This window comes from Macaca thibetana, chromosome 3 (genome assembly GCF_024542745.1).
Source record: "Macaca thibetana thibetana isolate TM-01 chromosome 3, ASM2454274v1, whole genome shotgun sequence".
Classification (NCBI taxonomy): Eukaryota; Metazoa; Chordata; class Mammalia; order Primates; family Cercopithecidae; genus Macaca; species Macaca thibetana.
Genome location: NC_065580.1, coordinates 157,604,402 through 157,622,442, shown reverse-complemented (window position 1 = coordinate 157,622,442; position 18,041 = coordinate 157,604,402). Strand labels below are relative to the sequence as shown.

At 44.5% G+C, this 18,041-nt stretch overlaps 2 protein-coding genes across 9 annotated transcripts in view; one reads left to right on the top strand and one right to left on the bottom strand.

The window, feature by feature from the left end:
- The window catches only part of GET1 (guided entry of tail-anchored proteins factor 1), a 655,129-nt gene extending 649,826 nt beyond the window's left edge, over nucleotides 1-5,303 (top strand). For both annotated transcript variants that reach the window (XM_050784595.1, XM_050784594.1), the window contains exons 5-6: nucleotides 964-1,078; nucleotides 4,375-5,303. In XM_050784595.1, coding sequence (XP_050640552.1) covers nucleotides 964-1,078; nucleotides 4,375-4,448 — 189 coding nt within the window. In that variant the 3' untranslated portion in view covers nucleotides 4,449-5,303. The remainder of the gene's footprint in view (nucleotides 1-963; nucleotides 1,079-4,374) is intronic.
- Nucleotides 5,304-14,044: 8,741 nt separating this feature from the next.
- The window catches only part of LCA5L (lebercilin LCA5 like), a 43,437-nt gene continuing 39,440 nt past the window's right edge, over nucleotides 14,045-18,041 (bottom strand). For all 7 annotated transcript variants that reach the window (XM_050784551.1, XM_050784553.1, XM_050784550.1 and 4 more), the window contains one exon: nucleotides 14,045-14,929. In XM_050784551.1, coding sequence (XP_050640508.1) covers nucleotides 14,199-14,929 — 731 coding nt within the window. In that variant the 3' untranslated portion in view covers nucleotides 14,045-14,198. The remainder of the gene's footprint in view (nucleotides 14,930-18,041) is intronic.

The window sequence follows — 18,041 nt, the reverse complement described above, 5'->3', positions numbered from 1 at the left end:
GGTATACTTCATGGGCACTCTCCACCCTCCAGGTAGAGAACCAGCTTTTCTCACTGAAATTGGCCTCTAGCCTTCCTGCCTGGGGCTTAACCCACGGAGCCTCTCCTGGAGCTGTTGCTGGGCTCTGCTCTGCCCCGAGAGTACAGTTGTGCTACCCAGACACCTTTAGCAGCTGCCGTAAATATCCGAGTTGCAGTACTGTGTGATCTAGTACCAAGGCAAAGCATTCAAGCTCACCCTGCAAAAAGCTTAGTTTGGGGTGGGTAGATTTAAGGAAATTGATCCTGAGGCACTGCCATTTGCTAAGAGGTAAATTTCCTGCAGATAAAGGAGTTAGGCCAGCAACCCTCTTTCATGTCTCCTCTTCTGAGTGGCCTATTCAAGCCAGGAAGGGGACAGATGACAGTCGAAGGAATGCTGCAGGGGGATGGAGGGAAATAAAGCATCCCCCACCATTGAAACTTACACAGGGCTCACCTCAGTGTGCCTTGCTAACACTGGTGCACTTGGGAGAATTCCCTGTTTTTTCAAGGATGGCTTTCATCACTAATAAGGTGTGTTTAGTGTACAGTCTGGCTACCCAAAGCAGATACTCAGTGAGAAAAGCACACCCGTGTTATGGGAGACTTTGGTTAGTTGATCAGCTAATTCAAATTATGTGTAGATTGTATTTATCCTAAAACAGGGAAATGCCAGTTCACAGAGGAAGGCTCGCCTACTTGTTGGCAGTGTTCCGGACATGCTGCTGAGCTCGTCTTTAATTAGACTTTCTAATTCAGGGTTTCACCAGGGGACATTAGTGGCCGTGTATGCTCATCTGTTGTCTGTGGGGACTGGGTTCTAGGCTTGAGGTGCTCAGTCTGGAGTTTTCCTGGGTTTGTTTTTGCATTTCCCTGTGCTCCCTTCTGTGCGGTGGGTCGTGTGACCGGCAGGCTGTGCCACTCACCACAGGTGTCTTTCCAGGCTGCGCTGATGATCTCACTCATTTGGAAGTATTATTCTGTCCCTGTGGCTGTTGTGCCGAGTAAATGGATAACCCCTCTAGACCGCCTGGTAGCCTTTCCTACTAGAGTAGCAGGTAAGAATTTTCTGGAAGATATAGTAGAAGAGTGTGGATAGGCTTGTGTAGAGGTGTGTGGTAGAAGATTAAGTTAGCCTGACATCCTCCTCACTGTCCATTTAGTGAGCAGGTTTTGTGAGGCTTGCCATGAAGAAACTGAGGTCTAGAAAAGTTACTTCACTTGTCTAGTGTCACCAAAATGTTAAGGAGCAAAGCTAGAATTCAGTCCTAGGTCTGTTTCCGGGACCCATGCCCAGTGCGTCAAGTCTGATACCCCATTGAAACACTAGCTGTAGGTCCACAGTTCTGTCCCTTTTCAGTCCCCATTGTGGTTGGCCTCTCTGTAGCACTTGATGCTCTTGGCTATTCTTTTATTTTTTATTTTTTGAGACAGAGTCTTACTCCGTCACCCAGGCTGGAGTACAGTGGTGCGATCTTGGCTCGCTGCTACCTCTGCCTCCCAGGTTCAAGCAATTCTTATGTCTCAGCCTCCCATCTAGCTGAAATTACAGGCGTGCACCACCATGCCCAGCTAATTTTCATATTTTTTAGTAGAAACAAGGTTTCACCATGTTGGCCAGGCTGGTCTCAAACTCCTGACCTTAAGTGATCCTCACGCTTTGGCCTCCCAAAGTACTGAGATTACAGGCATGAACCACTGTGCCCGACCACGTTCTTTTATTTTTGAAGATAATTTTTTTGGATATTAAAAGTAGTACATGTCACTATAGAATGATTAGAAATATAGTGATTAATTACAAACCCCAGCTGGGTTCACTGGCTTACACCTGTAATCCTAGCACTTTGGGAGGCCAAGGTGGGTGGATTGCCTGAGCCAGGAGTTTGAGACCAGCCTGGGCAACATGGTGAAACCCTGTCTCTACTAAAATACAAAAAATTAGCTGGGCGTGGTGGTGCCTGCCTATAATCCCAGCTACTTGGGAGGCTGAGGTGTGTGAATCACTTGAATCCGAGAGGGGGAGGTTGCAGTGAGCTGAGATCATGCCACTGTACCCCAACCTGGGTGACAGAGTGAGACTGTCTCAAAACAAAATAAAATAAAATTAAAAAATAAGATTCCTATTAGCTTTTAATGCTGTGATATATTTTTCTTTGTCTTTTTTTTCCCATTTATTTTGATATAGTTAAGGTCACCTGGCACATAACATTTTGTACCTCCTTTTTACTTTATAGTGTAAGCCTATTCCCACGTCTTAGTTTTTTAGGGCTAAGTGAAATACTACAAACTGGGTAGCTCATAAACAACAGAAATGTATTTCTCACTGTCCCGGAGGCTGGGGAGTCCAAGATCGAGGTGCCGGCAGATTTGATGTCTGATGATGGACCATTTTCCTGTTCATGGATAATGTCTTCTCACTGTGTCCTTGCATGGTGGAAGGACGAGCTCCCTTAGGCCTCTTTTGTAAGTGCACTAATCCCATTCACAAGGACTCTGCCTTTGTGACTTCATCACCTCCCAGAAGGCCCCAACTCTTAATGCCATCACTGTGGGGGGTAACATATTAACAGATGAATTTTAGGGGGGTACAAACATGCAGACCATAGCACCATATCAGTAAATTTCTTTTCTTTTCTTTTTTTTTTTTTTGAGGCAGGGTCTTGCTGTGTTGCCCAGGTTGGCAGTGGCACCCTCCTAGCTCACTACAGCCTCGAACTCCTTGGCTCAAGTGATCCTCCCACCTTAGTCTCCTGAGTAGTTAGGGTCACAGTTGCACACCACCATGCCCAGCTAATTAAAAAAAAAGTTTTTTATAGAGATGGGGTCTTGCTTTGTTGCTTAGGTTGGTCCCAAACTCCTGGCATCAAGCAATCCTCCCTGCTCAGCTTCTCAGAGTGCGGGGATTATAGGCGTGAGTCACCTTGCCCGGCACATTTCTTCATTAAGGAATTTGCAGTAGCTGTTCTTCATTTAGATATGTCATCTGCAAATTTTCCTGAGGAAGGATATTTATTTGGGTCCTGATTTTTTGCTGTTAAAGATAATGCTGCAGCACACATCCTTGATGGTCTTTGGTTGTGATTTGTGGTTATGCTAGAGGTGAATACTGTATCAAAAGGAATGAATATTTCTTTTTTTTTTTTTTTTAAGACAGAGTCTCACTCTGTTGCCCAGGCTGGAGTGCAGTGGCGTGATCTCGGCTCACTGCAACCTCCGCCTCCCAGGTTTCAAGTGGTTCTCCTGCCTCAGCCTCCCCGGTAGCTGGGATTACAGGTGCCCACCACCACGCCTGACTAATTTTTGTAGTTTTAGTAGAGACAAGGTTTCACCATGTTGGCCACGCTGGTCTTGAACTCCTGACCTCAGGTGATTCACCCGCCTTATCCTCCCAAAGTGCTGGGATTACAGGCGTGAGCCACTGTGCCTGGCTGGGAATGTCTGTTTCAAAGACTCCCAATTTAGCTACCACTCCTGTCCCGTTCTCCACCCTTTCCTTCCCCTCTCCTTTGTTTGACACAGCTGGGCCTAGGCCAGGAGCTCTGCTCTGCGGGCCAGAGAAGCATCCAGCCACCCTTCCATGCCTCCAGCAGGGCCATGGGCTACTCTTGCAGCCTGTCCTCCTGGACAGGGGGATATGTGTGCCTCTCCATTATTGGTGGGGCAAGAAAGGCATAGGTAGACATTGCTTTGTTTATAACGCTTTCTGAGAAAGGAAAAGTTAATCTTACAGGTTTGGTTTTGGAATCTATTAATATCATAAGTAGTAACGCACATCTCTCTGGCAGGAAAGGGAAGTTCAGCCCAGGGTCCACTGTTCACTGCGATTCCTGCTTAGTAAAGAATGCAGCCCTGTGACTCTGTAGAAAGTGACAAATTCGGGCTCGGCACGGTGGCTCCTGCCTGTAATCCCAGCACTTTGGGAGGTGGGCGGATCATCTGAGGTCAGGAGTTTGAGACCAGCCTGACCCACATGGTGAAACCCTGTCTCTACTAAAAACACAAAATTAACCGAGTGTGGTGGCGCACACCTGTAATCCCAGCTACTCGGGAGGCTGAGGCAGGAGAATCACTTGAGCCCGGGAGGCAGAGGTGCAGTGAGCTGAGATTGCACCATTGCACTCCAGCCTGAGGGAGAGAGCGAGACTCTGTCTCAAAAAAAAAAAAAAAAAAAAAAAAAAAAAAAAAAAAAAAAAGAAAGTGACAAATTTGAACCTATGAAACATAAACTTCGCCTCAGCCTAGCACTGCTCAAAAAGAGTGGAAATACTGTCTTTGCTGTGAGTTAAGGACACCAGAGACAGATGTGGGCAGCACTGCTGGGGCGCTCTCTCATGGTGAATTTCTTTGTTTTCAGGTGGTGTTGGAATTACCTGTTGGATTTTAGTCTGTAACAAAGTTGTGGCTATTGTGCTTCATCCATTCAGCTGAATAGGAAGATGGATACAGCTATGAAACTTTTAAAAATGGATTTTCTCTTATTAGGTTAAAAATCTGATGTACACTGTTTTGTTTTTTAAGAAACAAATGTGCACAGTTTCGATTTTTTTTTTTTTGTTGAATATGTTTGTTCTTGGACTTTATGAGAGATTCTTGTAAGAATCATGATTTTCTACACCTGTCATTGAGTCAAGAAAGTCCAGTTTATGACACGTGTGTACAGTGAACACCGTCCTAGATCTGTACGAAATGTGAAATGTTTAGGGACATCTCCGTGCCGTCACTTGTGATTTGCCCTCTTGTGTATTTTGGTCATATTGCCAGCTGGAAAGTCAAAATTTTCTAACAACTTTAAGTTCTTTGAAGACTTAGTGCTGTTTTTAATCCAGTTTAGAAAGTAACTTAATTTTAATACCACTACTAAGAATTCAAAAAGTTCTTCTTTAATCACATTCAATACAACTAAAAGAACAACACTAATTGGCATTACTGGGGCTTTTTCTTCCTTGGTTTAAAATGTCATTTGTTGAGGAAGCATTGTGTAGTATTATCTACTTACTTGAGGCTGTTAATTTTTCATTACAGTGTTTTGTAAATGTATCCACAAGACCATAATGCATTGTTTTGTGCTCAAATTGTGTTTTGTATTTAAGGCATTTTGAATGAAGTGTATTTTATAAGCATTTAATATTTATGCTCTTTAGAATGGAACACAGAAAACAAACCTTATAAGGCCTGATTAAATTAACCGGAACCAATAACCTGTGTGGCCCACAAAATCTAATTCTGCTAAATGTTTCTTCAAACACTTTTTTCTAATTAAAATCTTTGCAAGTGCTTGTGTAACTTCCTGCCTTACAGCTGCTTGTTTGCTGTGAGCCACCCGCAACTGACAAGCGGCTGTTAAGTGAGTAACCCTATCACAGTAAAGCTGAATTCTCCCACTCGTTTCTGCAAGTTCGTATTTGTATTCTTTTGTTTCCTAATCTAATAAGTAGCTTGTCATTCTTTTAGCTGATTGGACTATGAAAAGACAAAGTGCTGTGGTCCTTTCGTTTATTGTCAGGCTGAAGACCACCAGAGCGGTTTTTGGGTTCCACTTGCTCAAACACACATGCACTGCAGGCTTACCCAGCACCAAGTCTACTTAGCTTTAAGAAAGGACAGAGAGCAGGGAACACAGCCGCAGCCTCGAGGAGGACCTGGACACCAGCTTCCAGTGTCCATCACCACACGGGATACATTTTTCCCACAAAGAATGAGAAGCCAACTGAGGAGGAGATGAGAGCAGCACACGGAAGCTGCAGGGACTAGCCCCTCAAACCAAATGTAGCACCAAGGGGGCACGTGCCTAACTCGTGTTTCAGTGAGCTGCAGGCAGAAATGATGGCGAACAGTCAGCAGTGCACCGGCCATGTAGAGCGTGCCCAGGGAACTGTGGGGATCACTCGTTCGCATACAGTGCCCCTGATGAGACCCTTATCTCTTAAGGACAGTCTCATTCAGTTGTTAGAAGAATTTTGACAAATCTCACTGAGGCTAGAGGTAAAAATTTCTAGTTCACAGCTGTTAACTTTCCCCATACGTGAATAGTTTGTGATGATGAAATAGGGGAGGTAAATGTCCTTTATGTTTCACTTTATTGTGTCTTTTTAGAAATTATACACTTTTTTTTGTCTCCCAGGCTGGAGTGCAGTGGTGCGATCTCAGCTCACTAACCCTGCCTCCTGGGTTCAAGTGATTCCCTGCCTCAGCCTCCCGAGTAGCTGGGATTACAGGTGTGCGCCACCACACTCAGTTAATTTTGTATTTTTAGTAGAGACAGGATTTCACCATGTTGGCCAGGTTGGTCTCGAACTCCTGACCTCCGGTGATCCACCCGCCTCGGCCTCCCAAAGTGCTGGGATTACAGGTGTGAGCCTCCGCGTCCTGCCTACAATTTGTTTCAACAGATGATGAACATGGTGCTGAATTCAGAAGATAGAGAAAGGGCTGCAGTAAATGTGCATCTTATGACTCTTGTCACCCAATTTCCCAAAGTTTTCCTCTGTTACCAGTTTCTTACGACACTGCCAGTGATATTCCATGCATTTATGAATATTAATATATGTGCTTTTAAGATAAATGTTTTAAAGTTATAAAAGTAACACCCCAAAAGACAAAAGTAGTACCTATTTACTGCTTTTTAAAAAAGATCTAACTTGGGAAGTACAGAAAAGCAGCAAAGAAGAAAAACCTGGGACTCCATAGCACTAGGGTGGCTGGCGTTAGCATCTGTGCTTTTGCTTTTTTCTAGATATGTGTGTATAATGTTGAAAGCTAATGATAGGTTTTATTTTGTTTTAAATTTATTTTTATTTATTTTTTGAGATGGGGTTTTGCTCTGTTGCCCAGGCCAGAATGCAGTGGTGCGATCTCGGCTCACTGCAACCTCCGCCTCCTGGGTTCAAGTGATTCTTCTGCCTCAGCCTCCTGAGTAGCTGGGACTATAGGCTTGCGCCATGACGCCTGACTATTTTTTGTATGTTTAATAGAGACAGGGTTTCACCATGTTGGCCAGGCTGGTCTCTAACTCCTGACCTCAGGTGATTCACCTGCCATAACCCCCCAAAGTTGGGATTACAGGCCTGAGCCACGGTGCCCAGCAGGTTTTTGTTTTTATTTTAAAAATACTGGATCTATTTTATAATTTTATGTGAAAACAGGTATCTCTTTGATTTAAAATACGTCTAAAGCACTGGGCGTGGTGCCTCACACCTGTAATCCCAGCACTTTGGGAAGCTGAGGTGGGCGGATCACGAGGTCAGGAGTTCAAGACCAGCCTGACTAACACGGTGAAACCCCGTCTCTACTAAAAATACAAAAATTAGCCAGGCGAGGTGGCGCACGCCTGTAATCCCAGCTACCCAGGAGGCTGAGGCAGGAGAATCGCTTGAACCCAGGAGGTGGAGGTTGCAGTGAGCCAAGATCACACCATTGCACTCCAGCCTGGGTGACAGAGCGAGACTCTGTCTCAAAAAAAAAAAAAAAAAAAAAAAAAAAAAAAAATCTAAAGCTGTCTTCATAATAATTTTTTTTGGTCATAAATTTATGGTAAATCAGAGAAATTTTTTAATATATAAATCCATAATTTTTTTTTTTTTTTTGAAATAGAGACAGGGTCTCATTATGTTCCCCATGCTGGTCTCAAACTCTTGGGCTCAAGTGCTGGGATTACAGACATTAGCCACCACGCCCAGCCCATAATCATTTTTTACAGGTTTTATGTGCTCCTGTTGCCGCCATAGGGGCTGGAATGTTAGGCAAACTGGTTTACTTTCCCCTGACCTGGCGGGCTCTCTGACCTTCCATAGTTTTTCTTACACAGTGCTTTGTGGGAGAGAGTGTGTGTGTGTGTGTGTGTGTGTGCGCGTATGTGCTGACGGCCCCCCTGGAACCAGAGCTTTAGACTTAATAAAGCTTTCTCTGACCCCCTTATGGTAGTGATTTTTCTTTCCTATCCATCATGTGAGCATTTAAAGTAGTAGCTGTGTGACTGATTGGTGGTATCTGCTGTTGTGGTTTTGTTTCTAATGTTGTAGATCCTTTTTCGTGTGTGTGATAAAAGGTTATTTCAGTGATGCTGCAAGCGCCTTTAGGGCCTGGGATTATCCGTGAGCTTTTCTGTACTCCTCCAGCATGCCTTCAGTCAGTACCCAGGAGTATTTAACTCAGAATCACATAATGGTTTTCCACTAGAGCCATGTATGGAGTCTGTTTTCTTTGCAGTTGAAATGTTAGCAATTAACAACTGTCAGGAGAATTTTCTAAGTGCTGCTGTCTTATAAGGCCTGCAGTATAGAGCACTTTGGTGATGTCACAGATTCAAAGCCACACGTGATTGGTTTGAACACCACTGGAATCCCAGGCCAGGCAGCTCATTCTGTGTCTGGGCCCAGGGTTCTTGTGTGGGTTGGCTTTCCTGCATGCGTCTTTGGGATCTAATGTGTATAAATCTGTCGACACTCAGAGTGCTGACTCTTACCAGTGAATTCAGTCTTAAATTGCATGAATATTGTGTAGTTTTGGCCAATATTGTGGGTAAGTATATTGGACTCTAAAGGGTAGGGCAGTCATTCCTTTATATTGGCCAAATTCTTTTCCTGTATTTTTTTTTTTAAAGAGACAGGGTCTCATTCTGTCACCCAGGCTGGAGTGCAGTGGCGTGATCATAGCTCATTACAACCTCGTGCTTCTGGGCTCAAGCGATCCTCCAGCCTTGGCCTCCTGAATAGCTGGGATTACAGGCATGCGTCACCATGCCTGGCTGTTTCTCTTTTTTTATTTTTATAGAGAGCAGGGTCTGACTGTGTTACCCAGGCTGGTCTCGAACTCCTGGACTCAAGTGATCCTCCTGCCTCAGCCTGCTGTATAGCAGGGACAACAGGTGTGTACCACAACTGTGGGCTCATTTTTAAATTTTTGTAGAGATGGGGTCTTGCTATGTTGTCCAGGCTGGTTTCAAACTCCTGGCCTCAAGTGATCTTCTGCCTCAGCTTCCCAGAGTGCTGTGATTATAGGTGTGAGCCACTGTGCCCAGCCATTGTTCCTGAATCTTTTTTTTTTTTTTTTTTTTTTTTTTTTGAGGCGGAGTCTGGCACTTCTTGCCCATACTGGAGTGCAGTGGCCCGATCTCGGCTCACTGCAAGCTCCACCTCCTGGGTTCACGCCATTCTCCTGCCTCAGCCTCCCGAATAGCTGGGACTACAGGCGCCCGCCACCTCGCCCGGCTAGTTTTTTTGTATTTTTTAGTAGAGACGGGGTTTCACCGTGTTAGCCAGGATGGTCTCGATCTCCTGACCTCGTGATCCGCCCGTCTCGGCCTCCCAAAGTGCTGGGATTACAGGCTTGAGCCACCGCGCCCGGCCTAATTCCTGAATCTTTTTAAAAAATAGTTTTTATTAAATATTGAGAGGTATAAAATATTTAAAATATGTAAATTTTAAAGAATGAAAATACAAATCTTTGTATCTTTCACCCAAGTTTTAGAAGAACCTTTGCGATCCCAACTGAGCAAAGGTAACACCATTGCTCTGAATTTTATCATTTCCTATTCGACATGGTCGATCACATATTTGAATGTGTAAAAATACGTTGTTTGGTTTCGTATGCTCTTCAGCACACAGACATGGCTGTTGTTTTGTGCTTCACTTCACTGTGCTCCGTAGACACTCTTTTTCACAAATTGAGGGTTTGTGGCCACCCTGCATCGACCAAGTCTGTCAGCACCGTTTATCCACAGCATGTGCCCACTTTGTGTCTCTGTGTCACGTTTTGGGGGTTCTCACGACATTTCATATTTTTTATTATTATATGTTATGGTGGTCTGTGACCAGTGATCTTTGATGTTACTATGGTAATTGTTTTGGGGCATCAACAATTACACCCGTACGAGGCAGCAGATTTAATGTATAAATGTGTGGGTTCTGACTGCTCCACTGACTTGGCCATTCCCGTCTCTCCCCGCTCCCCAGGGCTCCCTATTCCTTAAGACACAAAAATGTTGAAAGTAGGGCAACATTGGCCCCTAATTTCAATAATAATGGTGGCTTCTAAACGTTCAAGTGAAAGAAGAGTTGCGTGTCTTTCGTGCTAGCTTTTCTTTTAATTAATTTGAGATGGAATCTTGCTCTGTTGCCCAGGCTGGAGTGCAGTGGCGTGATCTTGGCTCACAGCAACCCCCGCCTCCTGGGTTTAAGCGATTTTCCTGCCTCAGCCTCCTGAGTAGCTGGGATTACAGGCATGCAGCACCACGCCTGGCTCATACTTGTATTTTTAGTAAGAGACGGGGTTTCACTATGTTGGCCAGGTTGGTCTCGAACTCCTGGCCTCAAGTGATCTGCCTGCCTCAACCTCCCAAAGTGTTGGGATTACAGGCTTGAGCCACCTGTAAAGAATCTGAGTTCTTTACTTACAATTTTTTAGTTCACTGAGCTGGAGACCCCAGGGAGGTCCCAGCATTGTATGGAAAAGGGACCCCCTAACTTGGGCTGCCTGGGTTTTGTCCTCAGGAGGAGTCTGTGATGCTCAATTCTCTAATTTTGGCAAATGCCCTTTAGGCAGAAGCTTACTTTAGTGCTTTGCTTACTTATCTCCTCGGGTGCCTAATTTCGTTGAGTGTTTACCAGCTGACCAGCCGATTTAGAAACGTTTTCTATCGTTAGTACGGCATTTTTAGCTTTTGTTCCGGCAAGAGTGTTGCAGTACCTTCTCTCTCAGAGCTCAGGAAATAGATTTGTTTTTAAAAATCTTTTTTTCCATGATCGTACAGTTATGTTCATTATAGCAAACATGCAAAAGAAAGCCAAAGTAGAAAACACTAAAAATAAATTAAAAATTGGCCCCAATCTCATACCTCAGAGATAAAAAGTTAGCATGTTAATCTGTGACCCTCTAACTTTTTTATGCATACAATTAAGATGACTAGACAACAACAGGCTTAGATTCTGTTTGTATTAAATTAGTTCTCTACACTTCTAATTATAGCTATGATTTAATATTATATTAAATCATAATATTTCTATGATATAATATTATTTGTGCTTTTATTGTGGGTGGGCATACGAAAAGATCCCTTGGAAAATCCTCTATCTGCTATGAAGCTGGAGTAGACATTGTCATGTGACTCAGCATACCATTTCCAGGAGTCCTTTTAATACATTCCTCCAGAGTTTAGGCCACTATGTCATCTCACTGCATTTGCGTATTTCCCCTTAGGAGCCTGTGAGAGTTCTCCCTCCCTCCCCTTACCCCTTCTGTCCTCTTCTTTTGTATGTTATTGCGCCCTGCTTTTTCCAAAAGATCACAGCATATGCCAGTTGTAGTGATCTCGGCTCACTTCAAACTCTGCCTCCCGGGTTCACACCATTCTCCTGCCTCAGCCTCCCGAGTAGCTGGGACCACAGGTGCCCGCCACCACGCCCAGCTAACTTTTTGTTATTTTTTAGTAGAGACGGGTTTCATCGTGTTCGCCAGGATGGTCTTGATCTGACCTCATGATCCACCCGCCTCGGCCTCCTGAAGTGCTGGGATTACAGGCGTGAGCCACTGCGCCTGGTCTATTATTTTTATTCTTATTTTTATTATTATTATTTTTTGAGATGGAGTCTCACAATGTTGCCCAGGCTGGAGTGCAGTGATGCGATCTCGGCTCACTGCAACCTTCACCTCCCAGGTTCAAGCAATTCTCCTGCCTCGGCCTCCCATGTAGCTGGGACTACAGGTGCTGGCCACCACGCATGGCTAATTTTTGTATTTTTAGTAGAGACAGGGTTTCACCATGTTGGTCAGGCTGGTCTTGAACTCCCGACCTCAGGTGATCTGCCTGCCTCAGCCTCCCAAAGTGCTGGGATTACAGGTGTGAGCTACCGCGCCTGGCTATATATTTATTTTTATATCTTTTGAGACAGGGTCTTGCTCTGTCACCCAGGCTGGAGTGCAGTGGCATGATCCTGGCTCACTGCAACCTTCACCTCCCAGGTTCAAGTGATTCTCCTGCCTCAACCTCCTAGGTAGCTGCCATTGCAGTTAATATTACACACCAACCCATAAACATCATTGGAAAGCAAATAGTATGGTCTAGATTATAAACAACTCCCCCTTATAACTAAATGAAGGTAAGCTAAATAAAATGGGGCTGGGAGTATAGCCTCCTTTTTATAGTCCTAATTTAAAATATCCTAAGTTTAGTAAATGTGTTAGTTAGGACTGAGCAGCTATCTTGAATAAACACCAGCAGGGCCATGGCACTCTTACGGTTTTTAGAACAAGATTAACAGAAAAATGGTCAACGTAGAGGTATGCAACAAATCTCAATAAATGATACTGGATCTCAGGTGTACACAAGGAAAGCATCACCCACAAAGGCAGGACATTGGATACCCAGGTTAGCTGAATAAGAGAAACTCAAAAATGATTGTCATGGCTGGGCATGGTGGCTCACACCTGTCATTCCCAGCACTTTGGGAGGCTGAGGTAGGTGGATCACTTGAGGTCAGGAGTTCAAGACCAGCCTGGCTAACCTGGCAAAACCATTTTTAGTCTCTAATAAAAATACAAAAATTAGCTGGGTGTGGTGGCGCACGCCTGTAATCCCAGCCACTCAGGAGGCTGAGACACGAGAATCACTTGAACCCCGGGGGGTGGAGGTTGCAGTGAGCCAAGATTGTTATCACTACACTCCAGCCTGGGTGACACAGCAAGACTCTGTCTCAAAAAAAAAAAAAAAAATTCCATAAAACTAAGCTTGGTAATCACTATATATATATACACACACACATATATATACACACACACATATATATACACATATACATCATACACACAGATATATATCTGTATTTTTTTTTTTCTTTGAGGTAGAGTCTTGCTCTGTCACCCAGGCTAGGGTGCAGTGGTGGGTGTTATTTTGGTTCACTACAGCCTCTGCCTCTCGGGTTCCAGTGATTCTTCTGCCTCAGCCGCCTGGGAAGCTGCCATTACAGGCATGTGCTACCACACCCGGCTAATTTTTTGTGTTTTTAGTAGAGACAGGGTTTCACCATGTTGGCCAGGCTGGTCTCAAACTCCTGACCTCAGGTGATCCACCTACCTCGGCCTCCCAAAGTGTTGGGATTACTGGTGTGAGCCACGGCACCCAGCCAACGTTTTTTTGTTTTAGTAAAAAGAGTCTTTTGATCATAATTGTTCTCTTTCAAAGCTGCTGCTACATTTTTTTTTTTTTTTTTTTTTTTTTTTGAGACGGAGTCTTGCTCTGTCGCCCAGGCTGGGGTGCAGTGGCCAGATCTCAGCTCACTGCAAGCTCCACCTCCCAGGTTTACGCCATTCTCCTGCCTCAGCCTCCTGAGTAGCTGGGACTACAGGCGCCCGCCACCTCGCCCGGCTAGTTTTTTGTATTTTTTAGTAGAGATGGGGTTTCACCGTGTTAGCCAGGATGGTCTCGATCTCCTGACCTCATGATCCACCCGTCTCGGCCTCCCAAAGTGCTGGGATTACAGGCTTGAGCCACTGCGCCCGGCCATACATTTTGTTTTTATTTTTTGAGACATAGCCTCACTCTGATTGCCCAAGCTGGAGTGCAGTGGCACGATCATATCTCACTGAAGCCTTGACCTGGGCTCAAGTGATTCTTTGACCTCAGCCTCCCAAGTACCTGGGACTACAGGCACACACCACCACACCTGGCTAATTCTTTTAATTTTTGTAGAGACGGGGTTGTGTCATGTTGCCCAGGCTGGTCTTAAACTCCTGGTCTCAAGTCATCCTCCCACCTTGGCCTCCCAAAATGCTGGCATTACAGACGTGAACCACTGCATCTGGCCTGCTTCCATGTTTTTAAGTTACAATTCAACTCTATTGCTGATAAATTTTGTTGTGTATGAGATGCATATGTTTTGAGTGACTAACTTAGAGTTACTAGCTGTGGAGTCCCACAGAATACTAAAACCATATAGTAAACCAGTCTCCCAGAAGATAATGGATGTTTCAGTTGTAAAGATGTAAATTTGAAGTGTTATCATTGGCTAATATAAAATAGATTTTTTACTAGATTAGCAATAAAACAAAAATTTAATTATTGAAAGTCAATTAAGTACTAAAAGACACACACACATACACTCCCTCTCTCACACATTTCAAAAATAAGATGCAAGGCACATAAGTAGCATTATATCAAACCAGAATGCATTAGGATATTGATTATATTTAAATAATTATTTTTCTTTTTCCTTCTGTAGGTGACGATGGCTTAATAGAATTTACCACAGTTACTTTAGAGTCTCCGAAAGCATTGCTGGCGGAGGCCTGACTGGGAGGCAGGGGATGTGACTCCTTACTTTGCAAAGGCTCCTCTGAGCCTTTTGCAACACCAGGACTTGATTGGTCAGTTTTCAACACGTAGCCTGATCCAAAGAGTTCTTCCATGAGACTGCTTTTCTTATCTCTGAAAGTTGTATCCTTCACTTTTATTCTGGAAGACTTGCCAAATGAGGGCTCATACCCACTGTCAGAATGCTCTAGCTCCATTTCCTCTCTGTTACTGAGATGCTTGCTTGTACTATGACTGTACTTCGTGTTGCCAGCATTGGCTGGCCCACCTGAAGCAGGAAGCCCATGATGCAGATTTTCAGTTGCTTCTGTGAATGAGTAATGCCTTCTTTGTCTGAGGGGGCCTTTCGTGTAGGGAGCAGTGCATTTGTCAGGTGTGTCATCCATGCCATTTCTCTGCATGCTTCTTTTAAACTTTTCTCTTACTAGAACATCTTCTTGAGTGCTTTCTCTTTCAGGATGAATAACTTCAATTATTTTTGGTGGTAATTCTTGCTCTTCTTTCACAAAAATGGTTTTCTTTTCTTGGTCTTCTTTTTTGTCTTTTTGTCTTCCAGTATTCTCCAGCAGTACTTGCACTTCCAAATGTTTCTCTTCCCTTGATAAATCTGTATTAGAAAAATAGGCAATTTAGTGCTGTTTAAAATGAATGGATCTCTATTTCAGGATGGCATGTCTAGGACACTTATTTGCACCACCTCACAAGCACACTGAAATGACAGAAAAGGTAAGAAAACAGATGCATAGACAATAGGTTACAGAGAAGGGTGATATTAACAAATGTGTTATGTTATAGTTTCTTAGAATTTCCCAAGCAAATGGGAATTATGAAACCAAAAGAAAAATGACATTCATTGAGGAAGAAATAAAATTTGCCAATAAGGTTATTAATAGACGTTCAACATTACTAACTGGATGTAGTGCCAGTTAAAACAGTGATGGCTGAGTGCAGTGGCTCACACCTGTAATTCCAGCACTTTGGGAGGCTGAAGCAGGAGGATTGCTTGAGCCCAAGAGTCTGAGACCAGCCTGGGCAACATAGCGAAACCCCATCTCTACAAAAAATACAAAAATTAGCTGGGCGTGGTGGTGCATGCCGGTAGTCCTGGCTACTCAGGAGGCTAAGGTGGGAGGATCACTTCAACCCAGGAGGACAAGACTGCAGTGAGCCGTGATTGTGCCACTGCATGCCAGCTTGGGCAACAGAACAGAGCTGTTACAAAACAAAACAAAACAAAACAAACCAATGAGAACATTTTTCATCCGTCCAATCGGCAAATAATTTCTAGAGCTGTTGAGAAGATGGGGCAACGGGAATGTTTGGTCCCCACTGGTGGGTGTGTTATTGGCACAGCATTTTTGGATGGCAATTTGGCAGTATCAATCAACATTTTAAGTGAATATACTCTTAGACCCAACAACTTCTTCTTAGAACAAACCTACAAAAAATAGACAAAGATAAGTGCAACGATGTTCACTGCAGCTTGGTTTAGTAACACTAAAACCTCCCAAACATCTGCCAAAGGAATCATGGTTAAATAAGGTATGGCATGTGCAGTCTGTGGAATTCCAGGCAGTTATTATAGACGATGAGCTGGATCCATGTGAACCGGTGGGGAAAGGTGTTCCCATACTAGAATATAAGCACATGAGGGCAGGGTTTTGCATTTGCTTCCTGCTGTCTCCCTAATGCCTAGAACAGTGTCTGACACATAGTGTATGCACACAAAGTATTTGTCAAATGAATGGATACACTTTCTAGGACAATATGAATTAGGACAATGGACTGAAAAATAAGCGGAAAACTTAAAACACACCAGTGACCAGGCCGGGCGCGGTGGCTCACGCCTGTAATCCCAGCACTTTGGGAGGCCGAGGCGGGCGGATCACAAGGTCAGGAGATCGAGACCACGGGGAAACCCCGTCTCTACTAAAAATACAAAAAATTAGCCGGGCGCGGTTGTGGGCGCCTGTAGTCCCAGCTACTCGGGAGGCTGAGGCAGGAGAATGGCGTGAACCCGGGAGGCGGAGCTTGCAGTGAGCCGAGATCGCGCCACTGCACTCCAGCCTGGGCGACAGAGCGAGACTCCGTCTCAAAAAAAAAAAAAAAAAAAAAAACACCAGTGACCACAGTGCAATTGCAACTGATGATCAGTTTCCACCAAACTGCAACAGACAGAGTGGCTTTATGGGTGAGTTCTGTCAAACTACTGTGTTATTTAAACATTATTTGGCCTCACAACTAAGGTGAGGCCCTTCTTGGTCCTCTTCTGAATGCCCAATGTGTTCAACAAGGGCTCTCCATGCTGCCTACGGGAACATGTCTGATTTGCAGCCCTGAGTAAACTCTGGGACTCATTCATCATGCATGTTCTTTCCTCAGAAGTTGCTCTTGCCCAGCCTTGCGGGACTGCACCCAGATCTCCCGTGAGTGGTGAGTAACATGAAACAATGAGCCACATCTTCAAAATTCCAAAGGAAAATGACCCCCAACTTAGAGTTTCCTATCTAGGCAATTATGAATCAAGTGTAAGGGCAGAATAATGACACTTCCAGATGAGAGGTATACAAATTTACCTTACCCACACCCATTTACAAGAAGCTTGTGAAGGTTGTGCTCCTTAAAACATGATGTAATTTACTATGAAAGAGGAGGACTTGGCTTAGGAAAGAGAAGATCCAGTAGAGAAGGGGAGTGACAGGAAGCTGCAGGAAATGATGAAGGGCAATCCCAGGATGCTAGCTGCACACCAGAGATGAGGAGACAGACTGGGATCCCCGCTCCATTAGACCTCCAGGTACCAAACACCAGGTGAGCCGGGGCCTTGGCCTGTCTTGCCCATCGCTGATGAAGTGGTGTACTCTCTATCAAGCCCTGCAGCCTGGGCCAGCTGAGGACTCTCCTTGCACCCCACAGAAGCAGTTTGTTTCCACCTACTCCCAAGAGCCGGAGGTAAGCTTTGGTGATCTTAGAATAAGAAATTTTGAGCAGCTCGTTCTCTCGGCCCTAGCTCTCTGGGGCCTGCCCAGAAAAGCCCTGCCAGATCCCAGGATGATTCATGACCTCACCCACTGACTGGGCCCTTGTACATCCAGGGGAGCTGAAGCCGGAGTCCTTTTCCTGGAAGTCTTTATTCAAAAGTGGCAATATTGCCCTTTGCTCAGCTGGATTTGAATAATTTGCTACTCGGTTTTCCAAAGCTGAATATATTATTTAAGGATACTATTATGAAATGAATGTTTGTGTTCCTCCCTCCCAAATTTCATATGTTGAAGCCCTAACTCCCCAGTATGGCTATATTTGGAGACTGGGTCTTTAAGGAAGTAATTAAGGTTAAATGAGATCACAAGGTTGGGGCCTTCATGATGGAATTAGTGTCCTTATGAAAAGAAACAGTGGAGCACTGGTGCTCTCTCCCTGACCCTCCTTGTGCAAGCACTGAGGAAAGGCCACATGAAGACATAGTGAGAAGTGAGGCATCTAAAGCCAGGAAGAGAGCCTCAACCAGAAGCCAAAGGGCTAGAACCTTGATCTTGGACTTCCCAGCCTCCAGAACCATGAGAAAATAAATAAATGTTGTTTAAGCCAGCAGTCTATGGTATTTTCTTATGGCAGCCCAAGCAGACGAATATAGCTATATATAGACAGGGAGATGTGAGGGAAAGCAAGGGAATGACTGGCCTAAAACCCAAGATGGTGGTTGTTTCTGGTGGGCAGGG